General features: G+C 43.2%; 1 protein-coding gene and 1 long non-coding RNA gene across 3 annotated transcripts; one reads left to right on the top strand and one right to left on the bottom strand.

Annotated features, from left to right (window-relative positions):
* Positions 1-480: 480 nt before the first annotated feature.
* On the bottom strand, positions 481-8,339 carry LOC139363032 (zinc finger protein 669-like). Its single transcript, XM_071095910.1, has 2 exons — positions 8,162-8,339; positions 481-3,251 (listed from the first exon to the last, which is right to left on the bottom strand). The coding sequence occupies exon 2, from the start codon at positions 3,242-3,244 to the stop codon at positions 2,402-2,404; it is 843 nt and encodes a 280-aa protein (XP_070952011.1). The 5' UTR covers positions 3,245-3,251; positions 8,162-8,339; the 3' UTR covers positions 481-2,401.
* Positions 8,340-8,454: 115 nt separating this feature from the next.
* Positions 8,455-12,696, top strand: LOC139363031 (uncharacterized). 2 transcript variants are annotated; one of them, XR_011622919.1, is made up of 4 exons: positions 8,455-8,508; positions 9,513-9,623; positions 9,978-10,110; positions 10,295-12,696. It is a non-coding gene; the product is annotated as an uncharacterized lncRNA (long non-coding RNA). The 2 variants fall into 2 exon arrangements; XR_011622918.1 differs by lacking the exon at positions 8,455-8,508 and having other exon boundaries at positions 9,054-9,623.
* Positions 12,697-21,798: the final 9,102 nt, after the last annotated feature.

Below are 21,798 nucleotides of genomic sequence, written 5' to 3'. Positions count from 1 at the left end.
GTTCTGACCCAGGTGACTGCTGATGTGTTACGGAACAGTCAGCCCACAGCAGGTAGGTCAAGTTGAGCTGGTGTCCTGCATGAGGGCTGGTCCATTCCATTCGTGTTGCCAATTGTTTCAATAGCGTCTCATGCACCCCACTGGTGAGGAAGGAATTAGCACCCTACGTTTACTGGCACCGTTAAACATATAACATCTATTACTAAACAGATAAGCCAGATATCAGTTATTAATTACATACAGGAGGACGGTGTAAGCTCTCACAGGCCCAAACAGGGATTAACTTGAGCGTAGAGAGTGGTATAGCATTTAAAAAGTGAGGATATTCCTTTTTTTTTTTTTTTTTTTTAACACAGAATCTCGCTCTGTCACCCTTGCTGGAATGCGGTGGTGTGATCTCGGCGCACTGCAAGCTCCGTCTCCTGGGTAAACTGTATGTACTTAGGAATTAATACCAACTCATTATTAGCAAAAAATAAATATCTTTACATCAAGAGTAGTTTTTCATTTAATAAAAATAGGTGGGATGTGTATAATGGACAAGGGATAATCAAAATTTGCCAAATGAGGCTAGTAAGACAATCCCAAGAATTCACAATCATTATTCACTGGTCCATTAATCACAAGACAATACATACAAATGAAACTTACCTGACCAGGCACAGTGGCTCATGCCTGTAATCCCAGCACTTTGGGAGGCCGAGGCGGGCAAATCATGAGGTCAGGAGTTCAAGACCAGCCTAGCCAACATGGTGAAACCCTGTCTCTACTAAAAATACAAAGAATTAGCTGGATGTAGTGGCGTTCACCTGTAGTCCCAGCTACTCGGAAGGCTAAGGCAGGAGAATCGCTTAAACCCAGGGGGCGGAGGTTGCAGTGAGCCGAGATCGAACCACTGCACTCTAGCCTGGGCAACAGAGTGAGGCTTCATCTCAAAAAGAAATAATAATGAAATAAAAAAATTAAACTTACCTACATATTAGAAAAACATCCAAATTCAACCATGAATCCAGCACATTATCAAATGAATAGACAAAAATTCTACCAACAAACTGAAGAAAATATCATCTATGAAATTCAAGTACTACTGCTTAAAGAACATTTACAGAACTCTCACCTCAAGGTTTCCCCGCAAAATAAGGTGAAATGCATACTCAAGACTCTTTAAGAATGGGCCACTGATAAAAACAATATACTTGTAACTTGTGTAACATTTCATAGATTTTTTTCAAGCACTGCACGATAATTAATTTGCATCAGGCTTTCCAAATTAGAAAAGCTTCACTTATAGAACTTCTTTCCCGTGGGAGTTTTCACACGGCTTTTCAAGTAAATGTTAAAACTGAAAATATTCTTGCAGTTTCTAAACTATTAGAGTTTTAATCCTGTGTACGTTCTTGTATTTACAAGGTCCAGCCAGCTACAGCGTGCATTTTCATATGTCTTTGAGTGGGTATGAGAGAAATGAAACACTCAAACATTCTGGACATTCATAGGGTTTTTCTCAGGAATGAGCTGATGTCTTCAAATGGAACTAATACAACCGAAGGCCTTACCATAAATTTAAATTCAAAACCTTTTCTCCACTCTGACCCCTCCCAAATCTTCAGGAAAATCTGAAGTCTTGACCACATTTCCTACATTCTTAAGGTTTCTCTGCAGTGTGAGCTCTTTCATGTTTATGAGGGAATGGGAAAGAGTAAATGTTTTACCACATTTCTTACATTCAAGGGGCTTTATTTATTTATTTATTTATTTTTGAGATGGAGTCTCACTCTGTCGCCAGGCTGGAGTGCAGTGGCACAATCTCAGCTCCCTGCAACCTCCGCCTCCTGGGTTCAAGTGATTCTCCTGCCTCAGCCTCCTGAGTAGCTGGGATTACAAGCATATGCTGCCACACCCAGCTATTTTTGTATTTTTAGTAGAGACGAGGTTTCACCATGTTGGCCAGGATGGTCTCGATCTCCTGACCTCGTGGTCCGCATGCACAGGGCTTCCCCCCAAGCCCCTGTGGCCTTTTATGTCCTTGAAAAAGAACTAAGGCAACTGAAATGTGCCACCATGCCCAGCTAATTATTTTCTTTGTTTTGAGACGGAGTCTGCTTCTGTCGCCCAAGCTGGAGCGCAGTGGTGCGATCTCGGCTCACTGCAAGCTCCGCCTCCCAGGTTCATGCCATTCTCCTGCCTCAGCCTCCCGAGTAGCTGGCATGAGCCACCGGGCCCGGCTTTATTTTATTTTTTGTAGAGACAGGGTTTCATCACGATGCCCAGGTTGTTTCACATTGTTTTAATCCAGGCTGGTTATGAACTCCTGGGCTCAAGCAATACACACACCTTGGCCTCCCAAAGTGCTGGGATTATAGGCTGAGTCACTACACCCAACCTCTATATCATGACTTCTTTAGTGGCGCATAAGGTAACTGGAACGAGTGTAGGCTTTACCGCATCTCTTACATTCATAGGGTTTTTCTCCAGTATGAATTCTTTCGTGGAGGTGAAGGGAACTGAGGCGACTGAAGGCTTGGTCACATTGTTTACATTCATAGGGTTTCTCTCCAGTATGAGTACTTCTATGGTTACAAAGGGAACTCAAACAACTAAAGGCTTTGCCACATTGTTTACATTCATAGGGTCTCTCTCCAGTATGAATGCTTCCATGGTCATGAAGGGAAGTGGAACAGCTGAAGGCTTTATCACATTTGGTACATCCCTCTCCAGTGTGAGTCCTTTCATGCATCTTAAAACAAGAAAATCTGAGTGTTTTCCCACATTCCTTACATTCGTAGGGTTTCTCTCCAGTGTGAGTTCGTCCATGTATTAGACAAGAACCGGAAACAGTGAACGCTTTACCACATTGTTTACATTTATAGGGTTTTTCTCCTGTGTGAGTTCTCTGATGTCTTTCAACTGAATTGAGAAAATGAAAAGCTTTCCCACATATCGTACATTTATAAGCTGGATTTCCACTGTGCATTATCCTGTGTCTTCTAACACCTGGAACAGAAACAAAGAGTTTCCCACACTGTTCACATTTATATTGCTTCTCTCCATATGGTTTGTATCCTGAGTGAGCTAGGATGTGCCTATTAAGGAGGGAATGATGTACAAAGACTTTTCCACAAATACTGCATTCACATTGTTTTAATCCAGTAGAAATGTTCTCATTCAGATCAAGATTTGGAATGTGGCTGACAGCTTGTCCATACTGACTACCTTCTTTGCTTTCACACAGTCTCTGTACCATATGATTTCTGTAAAAAAAATGACAAGCACATTACTATAGGTTGGTTTAATAACTTTCTACTCATTCATAGGTCTTCGACTTACACTGCTACCAATACTAGGGAAAATGCATTTTTGTTTAGTTTTGTTTTTGTTTTTGTGCCATGACTGAATTATTTGAAAGTAAATGGGCTACTACTGAAAACACAGCTACCACCTACATGGCTATGACCAAAATAGTAACATTCATATATACAATTTTGTAGTACTATTTTCAAGTAAACTGTTTTCCAAACACTGACTGCTACACTGATGTATGTTACATTTTGGGTGAAATTTTTCTAAAAGGAAATGAATTTCGAGTGACTCTTATTTGCTTTGATTGCTTGTTTTTAAATTCATGACATGCTAAGATTCCTTCAGAGGACTTTATTTCCTCTTCTCGGTGCAAATTATCTTCTATCTTTCCCATTTTTTGAAGTGATCTTCAATATTCTGGTCTTTCCGTTTTTTCCTAAAATGCAGATGCACAAAATTATCATGAATTATTTCAAACTATAGAAACATTACTAGATTTCATGTTCACTGTACACAGTGCCCATGCCTGATTTATTCACCAAATCATTCCCTTGCCCCATTCCAAATCACAAATAGCACTGATGATAGGGAAATACTTCTGTAATTAAGTGAAATGTGTTGTCATTCTTAGCTACAGAAGCCAGGTTCCTGCAGGTTTCCTGCATCACTTCTCTGTAGAGATTCTTCTGAGAAGAATCTAGCAAAGCCCATTCCTGCTGGGTAAAGTTCACAGCCACATCCTCAAAAACCATGGAGTCCTAAAACATTCCACATATGTGGATAGAAGGATGAGTGAGACTGAGAGCACTGGGAATGTATACTCAATTCATAAGCTGTTTACATGATTCTAAAATTTCCAAGCATTTATTCTATGACTTGATTGTCACAACTCTTACTCTGTTCACACATACTCCCTCCCACACAGCAGTACTAATGCTAGAATTGAACTATTCAAAAAGGCAACAGCAAAGTAGAAACACCCATCTCATTAGAGAATCCAGGGAGTGAGATTACGATATGCTGCTAGGAGTTACCTTTTAACTTCACTTTGTACATTTCTAGTACCTGTCATACTAAAGTCCTACCTGATGTGCATAAGTGAGTTAATATTATCAGTCCTGAGACTACTTTTTCTTAAAAATACCTGCTCGCAAAGTTCAATCTTTGTTTGTATTAGGAACTTACATTTTGAGAGGGATTCCACCAACCCAAGTAATAAGAATGACTCACTGCATCTAAATGGCTTATGCAGTATATTTTCCAAAACTTCTTCTGCTGAAAGTCTATTATTTTGTGTCACTGCAGTGGTGCTTAGGGAACCAGACACAAAAACACAGTCTGAACACTAAGTGTTCAATGAATTTCCCTGGTAGACAATATTTTACATGTGCTGTCACTTGTTAACTGTGGAAGTGAACCCATTCCACGTGATTACACCAAGAGAGAATAGGCTTATTAAATTTAATTGAGTAGTAAATAAAACCAATAATTGATATTTAACAATACTAATCAACAATTTTTCAAATTTCTATTGCACAATATCAAGGCAGAAAGGAATAAGAGGAAATAGGACACATGCTTTTTAAAATGACATTAATGTCACCACTTCCAGATGCTATTCCTATGAAACCACATAAATTCCCAAATCAGGTGGTTTTAGGCAAGAAAAGCTACTCTTTCATATGCAGTAAAAATGACCAATGTCTAATCATTTTTAGTCATCTAAAAAAAGAGTGATGGCTTGTCTAACATACTTCTAAGATTTTCAAGCAAAAATATTCAGGACAGCACAGTGTTAGCAAAGAGATGAGCAAGCAGACCAAAGGAAAAAAAAAGTCTTAATGACCCAGCATCTATATGGAAAGTTGAGGAATGATAGAGTAGGCACTATAGAATAGAAAAAGAAATTACATGCACTTTAAAATATGAGGCAAACCAGGCTGGCATCTACTTGGGAAAATGCATTGCATTCTTCTCTATTCCATGAACAATAATCATCTTATTATATATTCAAATACAAAAGATAAAACCAGAATACTTTCAGAAGTCACAGGAAGATTTTTTTTTAATGAAGGATTAGGCAGAATTTTTTTTACGTAAGAAAAAAGTGATAAAGGAACAGACAAACTCAAACATATTAAAATTTAGGGGATAAAAGGAAAATAGAGTGGGCCAGGTGTCGTGGCTCACGCCTGTAATCCCAGCACCTTGGGAGGCTGAGGCAGGGGATCACCTGAGGTTAGGAGGTTGAGACCAGTCTGGCCAACATGGCAAAAATCCCGTCTTTTTGTTGTTTGTTTGTTTATTTGTTTTTGAGACGGAGTCTCGCATTGTCCCTTGGGCTGGGGTGCAGTGGCAAGATCTTGGCTCACTGCAACCTCCATCTCCTGGGTTCAAGCAATTCTCTTGCCTCAGCCTCCCGAGTAGCTGGGATTACAGGTGCCTGCCACCACGCTCAGCTAATTTTTTCGTATTTTTAGTAGAGACAGGGTTTCACCATGTTGGCCAGGCTGCTCTGGAACTCCTGACCTCGTGATCCAACCACCTTGGCCTCCCAAAGGACTGGGATTACAGGCATAAGCCACCGTGCCAGGCCTAAAACCCTGTGTTTACTAAAAATATGAAAATTAGCTGGGTGTGGTGGTGGGTGCCTATAATCCCAGTTCCTCGGGAGGCTGACACAGGAGAATCACTTGAACTCGGGAGGCGGAGGTTGCAGTAAGCAGAGATGGCGCCACTGCACTCTAGCCAGGCTACAAAGCAAGACAGCATCTCCAAAAAACAAAAAACAACACTCAGACACCCAGATAAGAGGATACACATGTGTCCACTGTCATAAATTCTTCACCAAGCTACAAGAGGGGAACTGACATTTTGGTGAATCTTTATAAATCATCAATTTATCTAACACACTTTTATTTCACCAGTAGCATTTACAAAGCTAAGTCCTACAATTCCATTTGAAATTACCCTTAAAAAGAACAGAACTTTAAAACTTACTACACTCACTCTGGGGAAGAAATAAATACGAATTTTTAGCAAATGAAATACATCATTTTACCCTACCTCTTTGGAAATAGTATTTTTATCTTTCAAGCTGTACTGACAAAATGTATCTTACAGTCAGTGAAAACCTGAAACTCAAATAAGAGGACAAGCCTTTTCAAGGTAACAAACTCAGGGAGAGGCAGTACTGACTCCAACGCAGACCTTTCTAAGTGTCACGGCAGGCCATTCTATCCCTTAGGACACCCATCCTGTTAAGTACTCAATGACCACCTACGAGGCACTGGCACTGCTCTTTGTCCTCCTGTGTGCCTTAAGTGCATTTTAATATTCAGGTTCTTGCACATCCTCTCTGGGGTGGGTTTTCCTTGTCCTTTGGGACGGTTTTTCTCTCTTCACAGGTCTGAGACAAGCTAGAGAGCAGAAATCATTTCTGCCTTTTCCTCTCAATATCAGCATCCAATTGGCAAACCATCAATGTGTCTTCGAGGAATAAAAACTCGGGCCGGAGGAATAATTTTAATGACCTTTCATGACATTACATTGTATTGTCCATTAATTTTAATGTCCTAAAATTTTAATGACCCTAAGGGGTCACCATTTTAGATGAAACTATACCAGAAGATTCCTCTAAGGCCAAGAGCATCCAGCTGCTCCCCTGAGAGACTCTACCCCATACCTCAGGCTGTCCTTGGGGATGAGATGACCCCGGGGGCTGATACTCACTAGACCCTCCAATAGACATGGCCACTGTGGGTATCCTGGGTCATCCCCAGACAGTTCTAAAATGCCAGGACTAGGAAAAGACAGGAGAGTGGCTGAGGACACAACACCCTGTCAAGTTTTCACGGGGGGACCTCAACCTAAAGACATTTTGGTAATATGTACACTTAGGAAAGATGAAAAGAAGAGAGGTACAAAGATTTTTTTTACAGTAGTGTGTCAGATGATTTATTCTCTGCTTTCCTCTCATGTAAAATGTTTGGAAACAGAAAAATATTTTGGCCAAGGTGCCTCAAGCCTGTAATCCCGGCGCTTTAGGAGGCCGAGGAGGGTGATCAATTAAGGTCAGGAGTTCGAAACCAACCTAGCCAACATGGTGAAACCCTGTCTCTACTAAACATACAAAAATTAGCTGGACGTGGTGGTGGCGCCTATAAGCCCAGCTACTTGGGAGGCTGAGGCAGGAGAATCGCTTGAACCCGGGAGTCAGAGGTTGCAGTGAGCTGAGACTGCATCATTGCACTCCAGCCTGGCGACAGGGTGAGACTCCGTCTCAAAAAAAAAGAAGAAAAATATATATATATATATGTGTGTGTGTATATATGTATATATATGTGTGTGTATATATATGTATGGTTTGCTTCCTCATTCACCTTATCAAAGACTCTCATTTACGCCCCTCCCGTGGACCCCAAACCACAAACCATGACTGCGGTACCCGTTTATGAATCGCGTTTGCTCAAACACGCCCTTTAACGTTTTAACAAAGCCTCAGGTTAATTTTAGGGGGAGAAAGGTGGGACTGGAAGCTCCATGAACCACAGCTCCTCCCACGCTGGAACCCCGCACACCGAGTCGGGCTCTCCCGGATCACCCTCCGGTGGTCACCGCACTACCTGGGTGGGGGGGCGCGGGGTTCCGGAGAGGGCTCCGGCCGGCGGAAGTGGCGCCCGCAGGTACAGACAGGACGCAGGGGTCCCGCTGCCCGCGCCGCCCGGCCCTGCGCAGAAGGTGACTGAGGCCCGGCTGCGCCCGGCGACTCGGTCCGCAGGTTCCGCAGCCCATGGCTGGTTCCAGCAGGTTTCACCCAGCCCTCTTCCCCACTTCCGGAAGCCAGGCGCAGTCCACTCACCGTTCCTCGGCTTCCCAGGTGTCCCGGCGTCAGCTAGGGATGTCCCAATACCTGCAGGTCACAGGGTGGCCGAGGCTGCTGCAGAGGCAACGGGCCTCCCAGAGCCAGGAAGTAGCAGGGGAGACTCACAGGAAGAGCCTACCGTGGCGAGGGCGAGACAAAGCGCCCGCCAGCCAGATCCCGGAAGCCGCCCTCTCCTTTCCGGCGGTGCGCCTGATTGACGGGCCCCCACTCCAGCGTCCCTGATTGTCTGGGCTTCAGGCCCCGCCCCCTCAGGCCCTGAGTGACAGGAGATTGCGATCTCACGTGAGGCTGGATGAGGCCAGAATGACCGTTTTGGCCTAGCGGTTTGTAGGGCGTGCATCCTTCCTGCGCTGGGATCTGACCACGCAAGGAGCACATTCGCATTTAACCTTGTATACAAGATTATGGCTATTTTGCGTAATAAGATATAAAATTGCAAGCAATATAATGGCAATTCTGTAACTGCCCAGTGGGTTCACCTTGCCCGCTACCTAGACAGAGCCGGTTTCTCAAGACGGGGGGGAATAGCAATAGAGAAGGAGTAATTCACGCAGAGTCGGCTGTGCAGGAGACCGGAGATTTGATTTTTATTTTATTTCATTTCATTTCATTTCATTGTATTATTTCTGAAACAGAGTCTTGCTCTGTCGCCCAGGCTGGAGTGCAGCCTCGGAGTTTCATGATTATTCAAATCAGTCTCCCTGAGCATTTGGGAAAAAGAGTATTTAGAAAGTTTATTTTGCCAAGGTTGGGGATGCTTGTGCATGACACAGCCTCAGGATGTCCTGATGACAGTTGCCCAAGGTGGTCAGAGCACAGCTTGGTTTTGTTGGAGATAAATGCTCGGTGACGCAAAGTGAAACTAGCACTTAAGCAAAAGTTTTCTCAGCAACGCAATTTACCTCTGTGGAAGCGTGCTGCTCGCATCAATCACAATCGCAAGAGCACACGGAACAAAGAAAAGCAGGGGTTTTTATTCCTAATGCAATCCTTACCTCTGGCATGGGCTGGGGCCAGACCTCAAGATCTACACTGACCCCGTTGGCTATTTGTGAACACTTTCCCAAATAAGGAAGGGGGAAGGGAGTCGTGAGTTACAATGGTGGGACGTGTGGTTTGGAAGGGAGAAATGGGTGCAGAGCAGGTAACCAAGGGAACAGATGTGAGTTATTGATTAGAACTGACGGGGGGAAGGTTGTTTACAGTAACTAAGGGCAAGGAGGCATGGAGAACAAGAAAGTTGAGTTCGAGAACAAAACACAAGAACATTAACATGCCAAACCTTGGAAGAGAAACTGACTGTATCTGACAGTTTTACACATTTTAGGGAGACAGGAGACATCAATCAACATATGTAAGATGAACACTGGTTTGATCCGGTACAACCTGAAGCAAAAGTGGGTCAACTCGAAGCCAGGAGGGGGCTTCCAGGTCACAGGTAGGTGAGAGAGGAACGGTTGCATTCTTCTGAGTTTCTGATGAGCCTTTCCAAAGGAGGCAATAAGATATGCATTCTTCTCAGCGAGCAGCGGATGACTTTGAATAGAATGGGAGGCAGGTTTGCCCTAAGCAATTCCCAGATTGACTTTTCCCTTTATCTTAGTGATTTGCGGGGCCCAAAATATTTTCCTTTCCAATTTCCCCCTTTTGTTTTAAAAATATTTTGGAGAAAGCATTTTAGAAGAAAATCAGTCTCTGGTGGCAGGTTTCGTCTGACTTCTCATGGAGTAGCTGAGATTACAGGCAAGCGACACCACACCTTGCTAATTTTTTTTTTTTTTTTTTTTGGTAGAAACCGGGGTCTTCCTCGGTTGCCCAGGCTGTCTCTGGTGCCCAACGCAGGGCTCCCCGTAATCTCTACAAATAATCCAGTGAAGGAACACCAGAGCGTGGAAAGCTGAGGACGACCGACAAAGGACTCCCGAGTAGGTTTTCACTTCAAGCTCTAGGGTAAGGAGGGCGCTCGGGGAATTCCAGGGAAACCTCGGGAAAATGTGGGTCAGGCTGAGAGTAAGTTCGCTAATTACTTAAGCCTTGTGCAGCAGTTACTGCGCCGCGGAGGGGTAATTGTCAGTACCCAAAATCTCACATCTTTGTTCCGCCTGGTAGACAAGTATTCTCCTTGGTTCCCGGAATATGGAATCATGAATGTAGAAGATTGGGACAAGGTGGGATCAGACTTAAAACCAGCACAACAAGAGGGCCGCGATATTCCCGTCTCTGCTTGGTCTGTGTGGTCTGCAATTAAAACAGCCCTGGAGCCCTTCCACACTGAGGAGGAGAAGGAGGATTTTCAGGATGACATAGGAAAGTTGAATAATCAGGAGTCTAATTATCAGCTAAGTGAACCATGACAGTCTCGTTTAAAAAAGGGTGAGAAACGGGAAGGTATGTATGCTAATCTCCAAAAACTTATAAAAGAAACTGTGCCACCTACTGCGCCTTTAGGGAAAGGTCTGGTATGGCCACCCCCAGGCCAGCCTCGTGAATACTTGGAAGGGGAGCCTGAGACCCGCACCTTGCCGCTCCTATTGTTGCAGGCCCCGCCAGTAACTATGGCGAAGGGAAGCTTCAGGCTTGTCCAACAGCCAATTAGGATGAGGGAATGATCCAGGCTTGCCCACCTGTTAGTTATGGTAGAGGAGTGCTGCGAGCGGGTCCAAATACAAATATGGCACAGGGACAATCCAGGCATCCATTCGCCAGGCACAAGAAATGGGGGATTTGAATGCTTGGCAGTTTCTGGTAATTATTTCACCAGCTGAGGAGGCCAGAGAACTTACTCAAGCGTGCTGGGAGCCATTTCCTTTTAAAATATTAAAAGACTTAAAGCAAGCAATTGGACAATATGGGCCAAATTCCCCTTATGTTCATTCCTTGCTACAATGTGTGGCTTATAACAGACGCTGAATACCTATGGATTGGGAGGCACTAGCCCTTCCACTTTCCACCACGAGGTGAAAAAGACTGAGACTCCACCAGATGCAACTGCCCAATCTCAGACATTCCAGCCACCAATATTGTGAGCCAAAAGGACCTTTTTTACTTATAAATTACCCAGCCTCAGGTATTCTGTTACAGAAGCACAAAACAGACTAAGACACAAATGTAGGAAAAAACTCACTGAAGGTGTAGGGAAAATGGTGTTGACCTAAGTCACTTTGAAAATGAATAGAATCCGTATGCTGAAGGCAAATGAACTATACTTCATCACTGGATTCCATTTTATAAAGTTCTTTCCAACAGAAGCAATTGTGAACAATTGTAAAACCACAGTATCTGTATCTGGAATAAAGCAATGACTTACATAAGTCACAGATGGTAGGAACCAGGTTTCTCACTGTTGAAGTGGGAGGTTACAAATTAGCAAGGGGAGAAGGCTAGAATGATTCACGTGATAGTAGATCAGAGGTGGAGACATCAATGTAAACTTATGTTTAGTTTAATATAGATACACACAGTTCTACATAGAAAACTTTATAATTAGGTGTGTATAGGTAGGTTACACACACACATATACTTCCTAGCATTGCTAATGAAGAACAAGTGCTATTCAACAATGTGCTCATTTGGCAGCCAGATGTAAGTTTTCCTACCATTCTGAAAGGAATCAGGCTCTTTGAAGAAATGTCTGATACTAGAACTGGGACAGTAAATATAGGAGTCGGGATAATCTTTAAGTATCAGAAAGTAAGTACTAAAAAAAATTAAAATATATCAAAGAAAAATAATAGCCAATAAAAACAGCTACTGATGGCCAACACAGGAATGAATTGTAGTGTTGAATAATAACTAAAGCTGAAAGTAATTATCTAGGTGTCTGTATTTGTATACACAGGTGAATAAGAAAACAGAGTTGCATAGAAATCTCCTTTGCAAAAGAATTCCAAGTAATTGATGTAGACACTCAGCCATCAATAATGTGGAGCCAACTCCTCACTCCGTAAGTGTGGGCTCTGCACAGTGACTTGCTCCAAAAGAACACATGCAGTATGGGCAAGGAGGAAAAATAACTTCACAGTGGAGAAACCTGACAAACAGTAGCTCTGCCAAATGATCCAAGTGAACATCAAAGGTGACAGTTCACCTTGAGAACATGCAGTCACAATGGGGGACATTCTACAAAATTCCTGACCAATCCTCCTCAGTAATGTCAAGGTCATCATGACACGGAAAGCCTGACACATTGTCACAGCCAGGAAGAGCCCACAGGGACGTGATGACTACATGTCATGTGGGATCTTGGATGGGATCCTGGGTCAGAGTAAGACAGAACCAAGGGCATCCAAATGAAATATGAACTTTAGTTAATAATAGTCTATCAGTATTGGTTCATAAACTATGACAAATTATGTAAGATATTAATAAGCCATGTGAGATACACTGAAGATGTTAATAAGAGATGAAACTAGGTTGCAGCTACATGGGAAATCTCTGCATTTTTGGGGGGGCAATTTCTGAGTAAGTAAAAAAATGATGTAAAATAAAACTTTATTTAAAAGTTATATTTTTTAACACTTCCTTGTTTAATTATTTATATCATGAATTACTAGTAATTGACACTGTTAACTAGTCCTGTTTTTAAAAATAAGAGCATTTATGACACAAAAAATTAAACAGTGCAAATTGATATATAAATCAAAACAAATGCTCTTTACATGCTTTCCGTTAGAGTAGTCACACATATGTGTAAACTTAATTATCATATTTTTTTTCTTGTGTTGTGGTTGTGTCCCAGGTTCATTCTCTAAAATGCTGTTTGCCTTAGACCAGGAAAAAAAATAACCTTATAGACTCTGTTTCAATTCATGGCTAAATATTTTCAGAAGAGTGACTTTGTAAAAATATGTTCCAATGGAAAATTGATTCGTTGTGATGGGATCACTTATTCCAAAGACTTCTTGTCTTTATTTTGTGCCCATGCCTACCTTTTAGTCATAATACAACAGAATCAAATATTAGCCACTGGGAAAAAATATTCAAAGAAAGAAAGAATGTGGAGAGAACTTATGACATTGATGATTCAATGTTTTACCACAATGCTTTCTAAAACAGAAGAGTGTAAAAGGATATTCAAAGTCAATTTCCTCAGTGAGGCTTTGCAGAAAATGAGGAAACTAAGGAAACAAAAATGGCAGGACATTCTACAGGTGATTTTAGATGTTGCTATGTTTTACGGGAAAAAAAATACTTTTACCTTTTAAAGAATCACAAAGAATTATTGGAAACCCAAACTCTGGAATGTTTGCAAATTTAGTTGAGCTTCTGTGTAATTATGTCTATATAGCTAGCCACAAAGTTGATGATTTTTTTAAAATCTGTGCCTTATTTGTGTAATAAAATAAGCAATGAATAATTAATGCTCATAGGAAAACATGCTAGACCTTTTGAAAGGAAAATCAATCTTGGGGACCCAAAATCACTAAACTAAAGGGAAAAGTCAAGCTGGGAACTGCTGAGGGCAAATCTGTCTCCCATTCTATCCAAACTCACCCATCTGCTCACCGAGAGAAATGCATATCTGATTGCCTCATTTGAAGAGAGTAATCAGCAATGCAAAAGGATGAAACCATTTGTCTCTTACCTACCTATGATCTGGAAGCCCCCTGTCTGGCCTTCTGAATTTTCTGGACTGAACCAATGTACATCTTACACATATTGATTGATGTCTCATGTCTCCCTAAAATGTATACAACCAAGCTGAGCCCCTACCACCTTGGGCCTGTGTTGTCAGGACCTCCTGAGGATGCATCACAGGTGCGCATCCTCAAGCTTGGCAAAATACACTTTCTAAAAAATCTGAGAGCTGTCTCAGATTTTCAGGGTTCACACATGTAACGTAGGATGTCAATGTTTATAAAACAGACATTGTTCTATCTACTATTACAAATATGCTGCCAATTAACCTTGGACTTTCTCAACAAAATAAAAAATGTTGATGAGGTACAAATAATATATTTAAACTTAAATAATGTTGCAAGTTTTAATATGGCTACTTTTCAATTTTTCAATACTATTTTTTACTACTTTAACACTGTAAGAAAAATTAGTAATTAAAACATGAATAAAAGCGTTTAGAGGGGGTGCACATGGTTCCTCCAGCCTCTGCCCATCCCCAGCTTTCATCCCAACTGTCCTGATGGCTCTAAGCATTGCTCCTTTCTCTGTACCAAGACCTCTCCCCAGAAACAAGCCCAAATCTTACCATATGTTATGGCACGCTCTGATGATGAACAGCGACGAGCAGCCAAAGCCTTAAGGCAGGGAGGCTTTTGTAAAACAAGACTTGTAGAATGTAACATGTGAAAGTAAAGCCCATAGCAGAGCTCCCTCCTCAGCACGCGGGGAGCAGACAGGAAGCTTTTGCCTCACCTTCCTCAATGGCCTGCAGCCACATCTCCCCGGGTCAGTTTTAAGGACAACGAAACTCTGGTCTTCAAGGTGGACACGCTACTAGGTGCTCCAAAGCCATGGTGACTCACTCTCGGGTGGGTCCCTAGGAGAACAAAGCTCTGGTTCTAGTCCTAACCCTAACCCTGTCCCAAGACTTTGACCCTGAACCTAAACCCTGATCCCTACCCTGGTTCCTAATTCTGATCCTTACTTTGATCCTGACATTGATCTTGACCCCCTGACCATGACCCCACCTCAAACTATACTTTTGGCCCTGACTCTGAGCATAATCCCTGTTATTATATTTATGATCTATCTCTAGTCTTACCCTCTAGTGGTAAATATGTGTACCCAAATGCTCTTTTAAATTATTTAACTTCTTTTCCTTGAATTCTCTAAGGACATCCTAAAGGAGATTTCATTATGTATTTTGCAGTCCCTCTGAGTGGTATGGCTTCAGATAATTTCTAATACTTGGTGAGACATAAAAAGTTTGGAGAGTGACAGCACTGGGTTGTTTGGGATGCATGTTGGCATTCATGATAGTCATTGGTGCTGTTCTCCAAATATTTTCAGTTCACTTTTTATGAATGTATTCTGACTATTCCATCCCACCTACTTAAATTTTCACATGGCTACATGACTGTTTTTTTTTTTTTTTCTTTGCCAATGGAGGTGAGAAGAAAATAACATGTGACTTTTTCAGGAGAAATTTCCAAGAAACAGAGTTCTATTCCGCATGCTTTTTTCTCTTTTCTATAGCAATGGGGATCTTATTGATGGTCCCTCCTTCCGTCTGGATTCCTGTGTTAGGATGATACAGCACAGAGCTACCTCTCACCTGACCCATGATGAGATGTATATAAATGAGGAAGAAGATTTTTGAGCCACTGAAATTTGGAGGTTGTCTGTCACCACAGTTTAACCTAGCTCCCATTGACTGATGCAAGGCTGAAGAATGAGTCCAAACTGGATCTGGACAAGACATGTGAAGAGCACTCCAGGTTGAGTAAAATTCAAGTGTTATCTCAAGATAACAGTGAGCACGACATGTTATTGGGTGGGTGTGGGATAAATAAGGTATATCAGGTGAGAATAATGAGAAACTCAACTTTAAAAGACGGTGCTGATTTGGACTGTGGAGAGATTCAAATGCCCTGCTTAGCATTTGAGATTGTGATGGTTGAACAAACTAATTAAAAGCCCTAAATGAAGACTTGGGATAAATATCTGAGGGTGTCTAATATCCCAATTTTTCATCCTAGAATGGGCAGAGTCCTTGACCCCATTCTAGTGAGACTTCCAAAAGAAAAAAGACCTACATTTTTTCAACAACCCACATTGAGAGACTTTCCTGCACTTTTGACCTGTGGCTAACACTCCTCACCTTTCATTCTGTCATCAGCATTTTGGGGAAACACCTTTAACTCTCTATGATTTACAGGTTATTAAGTGGCCCTTATAATTCCCTCCAGAGGTGGAAAGGACTAATGATGATGGTGTCTGAGCTCACAGCAGCAAGCAGGCGTGTGTGCTCAGCAGTCACGTGGCTCATCTGCTAGGAGCTTACTAAATACGATATTCTACAACGCTGCTTAACACAAGGGGAGACGCTCCTGACTCAGAGGGTTTAATTGCTCGCCTACTTCTTTTTCTGCCCTCTTGGGCTTCTAAAATGAAAAGAACCCTGGGGTGATAAAGTGAGTCAACGGGTTGCCAGCCATATCACAGCAAAATAGATTCCTAAAAAATCCCTGGCCTAAGATGGCAGCCTTGGCTGGATAAGTTTGACTATGCTGATAGTGGACATGAGAGAGTGAAGGTGGTTGAAATGTTCATATTAAAGAATTTCCACCCAGATTACAAGAAAAGAGAGAGGAATGGAGATGGCAGCATGAGTCCCTACAATAAAAGCAGATGTTTTGAGATCACTTATATCTGTTCTGACAAAAATTAAAGACAGAAACCAAAGTTTAGCCTGAGGCTAAAATTAACTGGGCAATAAGCCAGAGGCACATATGACATAGACAGATTTAAACATTTCTCCCTTATATTAATACAAATACTAAACTTACAAATAAATTGATTCCAAATAACACAAATATTCAAAAAATTTGATGAATAAACACTGGGGTCTACAGTAGTATTTGAAGGAGATCTCACAAACAGGTTTGGTTTTTGAAGGTTAGAACTGATGGTCTAGAGAATTCATTTCATTCCAGGGAGAGAAAGGAGGAATTTCTTGGGTTCCTTCAGGAATGAGTCTAGCTTTGCCTCATCTTTGAACTATGGATACGGCAGAAGAAAACATGATGATTTCACCGATTGAAGGTGCAAAAAGTCACTGGGTTCTCTAAGAAGCCTGGGATTCTTCTGCTGGAAAAATAAGTTTGTTGAGAAAAAATGAGTTGAGGAGGCTGTTACTGAAGTGAAGCAGAATTGTTTTTACATAATCTGCTCATTACCCACTCTGTAGTGTGGATAAAAATTATTCAAGCAAAAGGTCCTCTTACTGTTCCTGGAATACAGTGGATAGAGAACAGATTAGTTTTTTTCCCTCAGAACACAACCACTAGAAACATTCTACCTCAGATGAGATATTGCCTAATTATTTTCCAAAGACAGTGAAAAATGATGCATGTAAATGTTTGCTACAAAATAAATACATGCTAGAAACAGAAGCATCTGGGTCACAGTTATATTAGAGCTACCTGTGTTCCCCTGTCACTGAGATTAAAACAAAAATGTCCAATACAATCATTCACAGAATGGGAGAGGGAAAGGCAAAGGATGGAAAGGCTGGTCATAAAAGGATCAGAATTTCAGTCCATAAGGAAGTGGCTTTGTGCATTGTCTGTTGCTGTGTGCAAGGTGAAGGCTGCGGCAAGAAAACATGCAGTAACAAGGGCTCCTTTGTCCATCTCACCTCTCTAGATACCAGGTTGCAGACATGTTGCATTTTAACTGAAAGGTTGATATAATTTTTTTAAAAGAACACTTGCAGTGTTTGAAGTGACAAAGGCTTCTGTGACAAAAAAGCAGGGAAAGGGATTTAAAAAAAAAAAGCAAACAACAACAACAAAAACCCCACAAAAAAGCAAACAACAAACAAACAAAAAACAGAGGAGGAAATCGGCTGTGACTACTTCCAGCAAGGGACTCAAAGAGGCAATTGGAAATTTTATTCGCTTTGCAACTGTGGGTTTTCTAGCCTGCTTCCTTTCTAAAGTATATTACTTTGTTTTTGGTTCATGAAGTTATTATTTTTACCCATCAGTCCATTTGAAAAAAGAAAAAAAAAAAAGCCTCTTGTTAGAATTAAATCCCCTCTGGAGATAATGGGTGTTTTTTAAGTCGTTCATTTTTTTATGGTCACATTTGCTCCCAGTTCTTGCCAGCATCCACTAGAGGGCAGACACACCCGTGTGTATTTGGGTGACACTTGCTGGGTGGTAATAAGAACAGTTCCTGCCAGCTTCCACTATAGGGCACACACACCCGTGTGTATTTGTGTGGCGCTTGCTGAGTGGTAATAAGAACAGTTCCTGCCAGCATCCACTAGAGGGCAGACACACCCGTGTGTATTTGGGTGGCACTTGCTGAGTGGTAATAAGAACAGTTCCTGCCAGCTTCCACTATAGGGCACACACCCCCGTGTGTATTTGTGTGGCGCTTGCTGAGTGGTAATAAGAACAGTTCCTGCCAGCATCCACTAGAGGGCAGAGACACCCGTGTGTATTTGTGTGGCGCTTGCTGAGTGGTAATAAGAACAGTTCCTGCCAGCATCCACTAGAGGGCAGACACACCCGTGTGTATTTGGGTGGCACTTGCTGAGTGGTAATAAGAACAGTTCCTGCCAGCTTCCACTATAGGGCACACACCCCCGTGTGTATTTGTGTGGCGCTTGCTGAGTGGTAATAAGAACAGTTCCTGCCAGCATCCACTAGAGGGCAGAGACACCCGTGTGTATTTGTGTGGCGCTTGCTGAGTGGTAATAAGAACAGTTCCTGCCAGCATCCACTAGAGGGCAGACACACCCGTGTGTATTTGTGCAGCACTTGCTGAGTGGTAATAACAGTGCCTGCCAGCATCCACTAGAGGGCAGACACACCCGTGTGTATTTGTGCGGCACTTGCTGAGTGGTAATAAGAACAGTTCCTGCCAGCATCCACTAGAGGGCAGACACACCCGTGTGTATTTGTGCAGCACTTGCTGAGTGGTAATAACAGTGCCTGCCAGCATCCACTAGAGGGCAGACACACCCGTGTGTATTTGTGTGGCGCTTGCTGAGTGGTAATAAGAACAGTGCCTGCCAGGATCCACTAGAGGGCAGACACACCCGTGTGTATTTGGGTGACACTTGCTGAGTGGTAATAAGAACAGTGCCTGCCAGCATCCACTAGAGGGCAGACACACCAGGGTGTATTTGTGCGGCACATGCTGAGTGGTAATAAGAACAGTGCCTGCCAGCATCCACTAGAGGGCAGACACACCCGTGTGTATTTGTGCGGCACTTGCTGAGTGGTGATAAGAACAGTGCCTGCCAGCATCCACTAGAGGGCAGACACACCCGTGTGTATTTGGGTGGCACTTGCTGAGTGGTGATAAGAACAGTGCCTGCCAGCATCCACTAGAGGGCAGACACACCCGTGTGTATTTGTGCAGCACTTGCTGAGTGGTAATAACAGTGCCTGCCAGCATCCACTAGAGGGCAGAGACACCCGTGTGTATTTGTGTGGCGCTTGCTGAGTGGTAATAAGAACAGTGCCTGCCAGCATCCACTGGAGGGCAGACACACCCGTGTGTATTTGTGCGGCACATGCTGAGTGGTAATAAGAACAGTGCCTGCAGCATCCACTAGAGGGCAGACACACCCGTGTGTATTTGGGTGACACTTGCTGAGTGGTAATAAGAACAGTGCCTGCCAGCATCCACTAGAGGGCAGACACACCCGTGTGTATTTGGGTGACACTTGCTGAGTGGTAATAAGAACAGTTCCTGCCAGCATCCACTAGAGGGCAGACACACCAGGGTGTATTTGTGTGGCGCTTGCTGAGTGGTAATAAGAACAGTGCCTGCCAGGATCCACTAGAGGGCAGACACACCCGTGTGTATTTGGGTGACACTTGCTGAGTGGTAATAAGAACAGTTCCTGCCAGCATCCACTAGAGGGCAGACACACCCGTGTGTATTTGTGCGGCACATGCTGAGTGGTAATAAGAACAGTGCCTGCCAGCATCCACTAGAGGGCAGACACACCCGTGTGTATTTGTGCGGCACATGCTGAGTGGTAATAAGAACAGTGCCTGCAGCATCCACTAGAGGGCAGACACACCCGTGTGTATTTGTGTGACACTTGCTGAGTGGTAATAAGAACAGTGCCTGCCAGCATCCACTAGAGGGCAGACACACCAGGGTGTATTTGTGTGGCGCTTGCTGAGTGGTAATAAGAACAGTGCCTGCCAGCATCCACTAGAGGGCAGACACACCCGTGTGTATTTGGGTGACACTTGCTGAGTGGTAATAAGAACAGTTCCTGCCAGCATCCACTAGAGGGCAGGCACACCCGTGTGTATTTGGGTGACACTTGCTGAGTGGTAATAAGAACAGTGCCTGCCAGCATCCACTAGAGGGCAGACACACCCGTGTGTATTTGTGGGGCACATGCTGAGTGGTAATAAGAACAGTGCCTGCAGCATCCACTAGAGGGCAGACACACCCGTGTGTATTTGGGTGACACTTGCTGAGTGGTAATAAGAACAGTTCCTGCCAGCATCCACTAGAGGGCAGACACACCCGTGTGTATTTGTGTGGCGCTTGCTGAGTGGTAATAAGAACAGTGCCTGCCAGGATCCACTAGAGGGCAGACACACCCGTGTGTATTTGGGTGACACTTGCTGAGTGGTAATAAGAACAGTGCCTGCCAGCATCCACTAGAGGGCAGACACACCAGGGTGTATTTGTGCGGCACATGCTGAGTGGTAATAATAACAGTGCCTGCCAGCATCCACTAGAGGGCAGAGACACCCGTGTGTATTTGTGCGGCACATGCTGAGTGGTAATAAGAACAGTGCCTGCCAGCATCCACTAGAGGGCAGACACACCCGTGTGTATTTGTGTGACACTTGCTGAGTGGTAATAAGAACAGTGCCTGCCAGCATCCACTATAGGACAGACACACCTGTGTGTATTTGTGTGACACTGCTGAGTGGTAATAAAAACAGACACCCTGCCCTCCTGGAGTCAACCTCCAGTGCCCAGGCCAGCGGCAGGAAGTAAGAAAACCTCGGTTTCCATATCTGCATCAGCTACACAGTGCTCGCACACAGGAGGCATCAGCCAGTTTTCTCAGTTAAAGAGACAGAAACAAAATGTGTCCTCACTACTTTTTGAATGTACCATGTTATCTAATGTAACTTAATTGAATGAATAAACTCCATATGCGTCTGGACACATGCACGGAAAATTCACACACATTTCAAACCAAAACAGAGTATTTTGCCAAAAGAAAATTTCTTTCACATGTGAATTTCACTTTTTTCTATCTTTTAGTGATTTTAATGTAATGAAATTGAGAAGTCTGTGCCTCTAAAAGACTTTTTAAAGAGCAAGATATTTTTCCATTTTGAAAAAAACAATTGGCAAAATATCTTCTACTGTAGATAGAAGTTAATTGGCTGAGGGTAATAAACAGAAGATTAAAAAACAACCTTTATCCCCTGCTGTTCTGTCAAGGGCTACAGTGAATTACACACCCTGGCTTGGGTTTGCAAGCCACGTGCTGGAAGCCAGCAGTCAAGCAGGCCATGCTCTCCTACACTTAGAAAAAAAGCCCATGAGAAAGAGCTCCATCAAGTTCACACACCATGACCTCCAGCAAGACCTGAAAAATGCCCAGTTCCACAAAATACCTGTGTCCAAATACTTTCAGCGCACAGCTCTGGCATCAGGTTCCTGTGAGGACAGACCCTGAGATGGATTTCTGGATGGAGGCTGCTGCCGGAGGAGACAATGTCACTGCAGATGGCTCACACTGCTCCCACGCTGCAGCAGCCAGTGACTTGGGGCTCCAGCCTGCCGTCCTGTTGGGGAACTGTGGCGATTCACCCCAGCTGGGCGGACTCTGCTGTGTCCCCTATCAAGAAGCTCCTCAGCTTCCCTTGGTTTTTCCTTTTTAAAACTCTCTGGTGTTTTCCTCTCCAGTGGGGGCTGCATGTCAC

Source organism: Macaca nemestrina, chromosome 4 (genome assembly GCF_043159975.1).
Source record: "Macaca nemestrina isolate mMacNem1 chromosome 4, mMacNem.hap1, whole genome shotgun sequence".
Taxonomy (NCBI): domain Eukaryota; kingdom Metazoa; phylum Chordata; class Mammalia; order Primates; family Cercopithecidae; genus Macaca; species Macaca nemestrina.
This window is presented reverse-complemented; position numbering and strand designations above follow the sequence as displayed.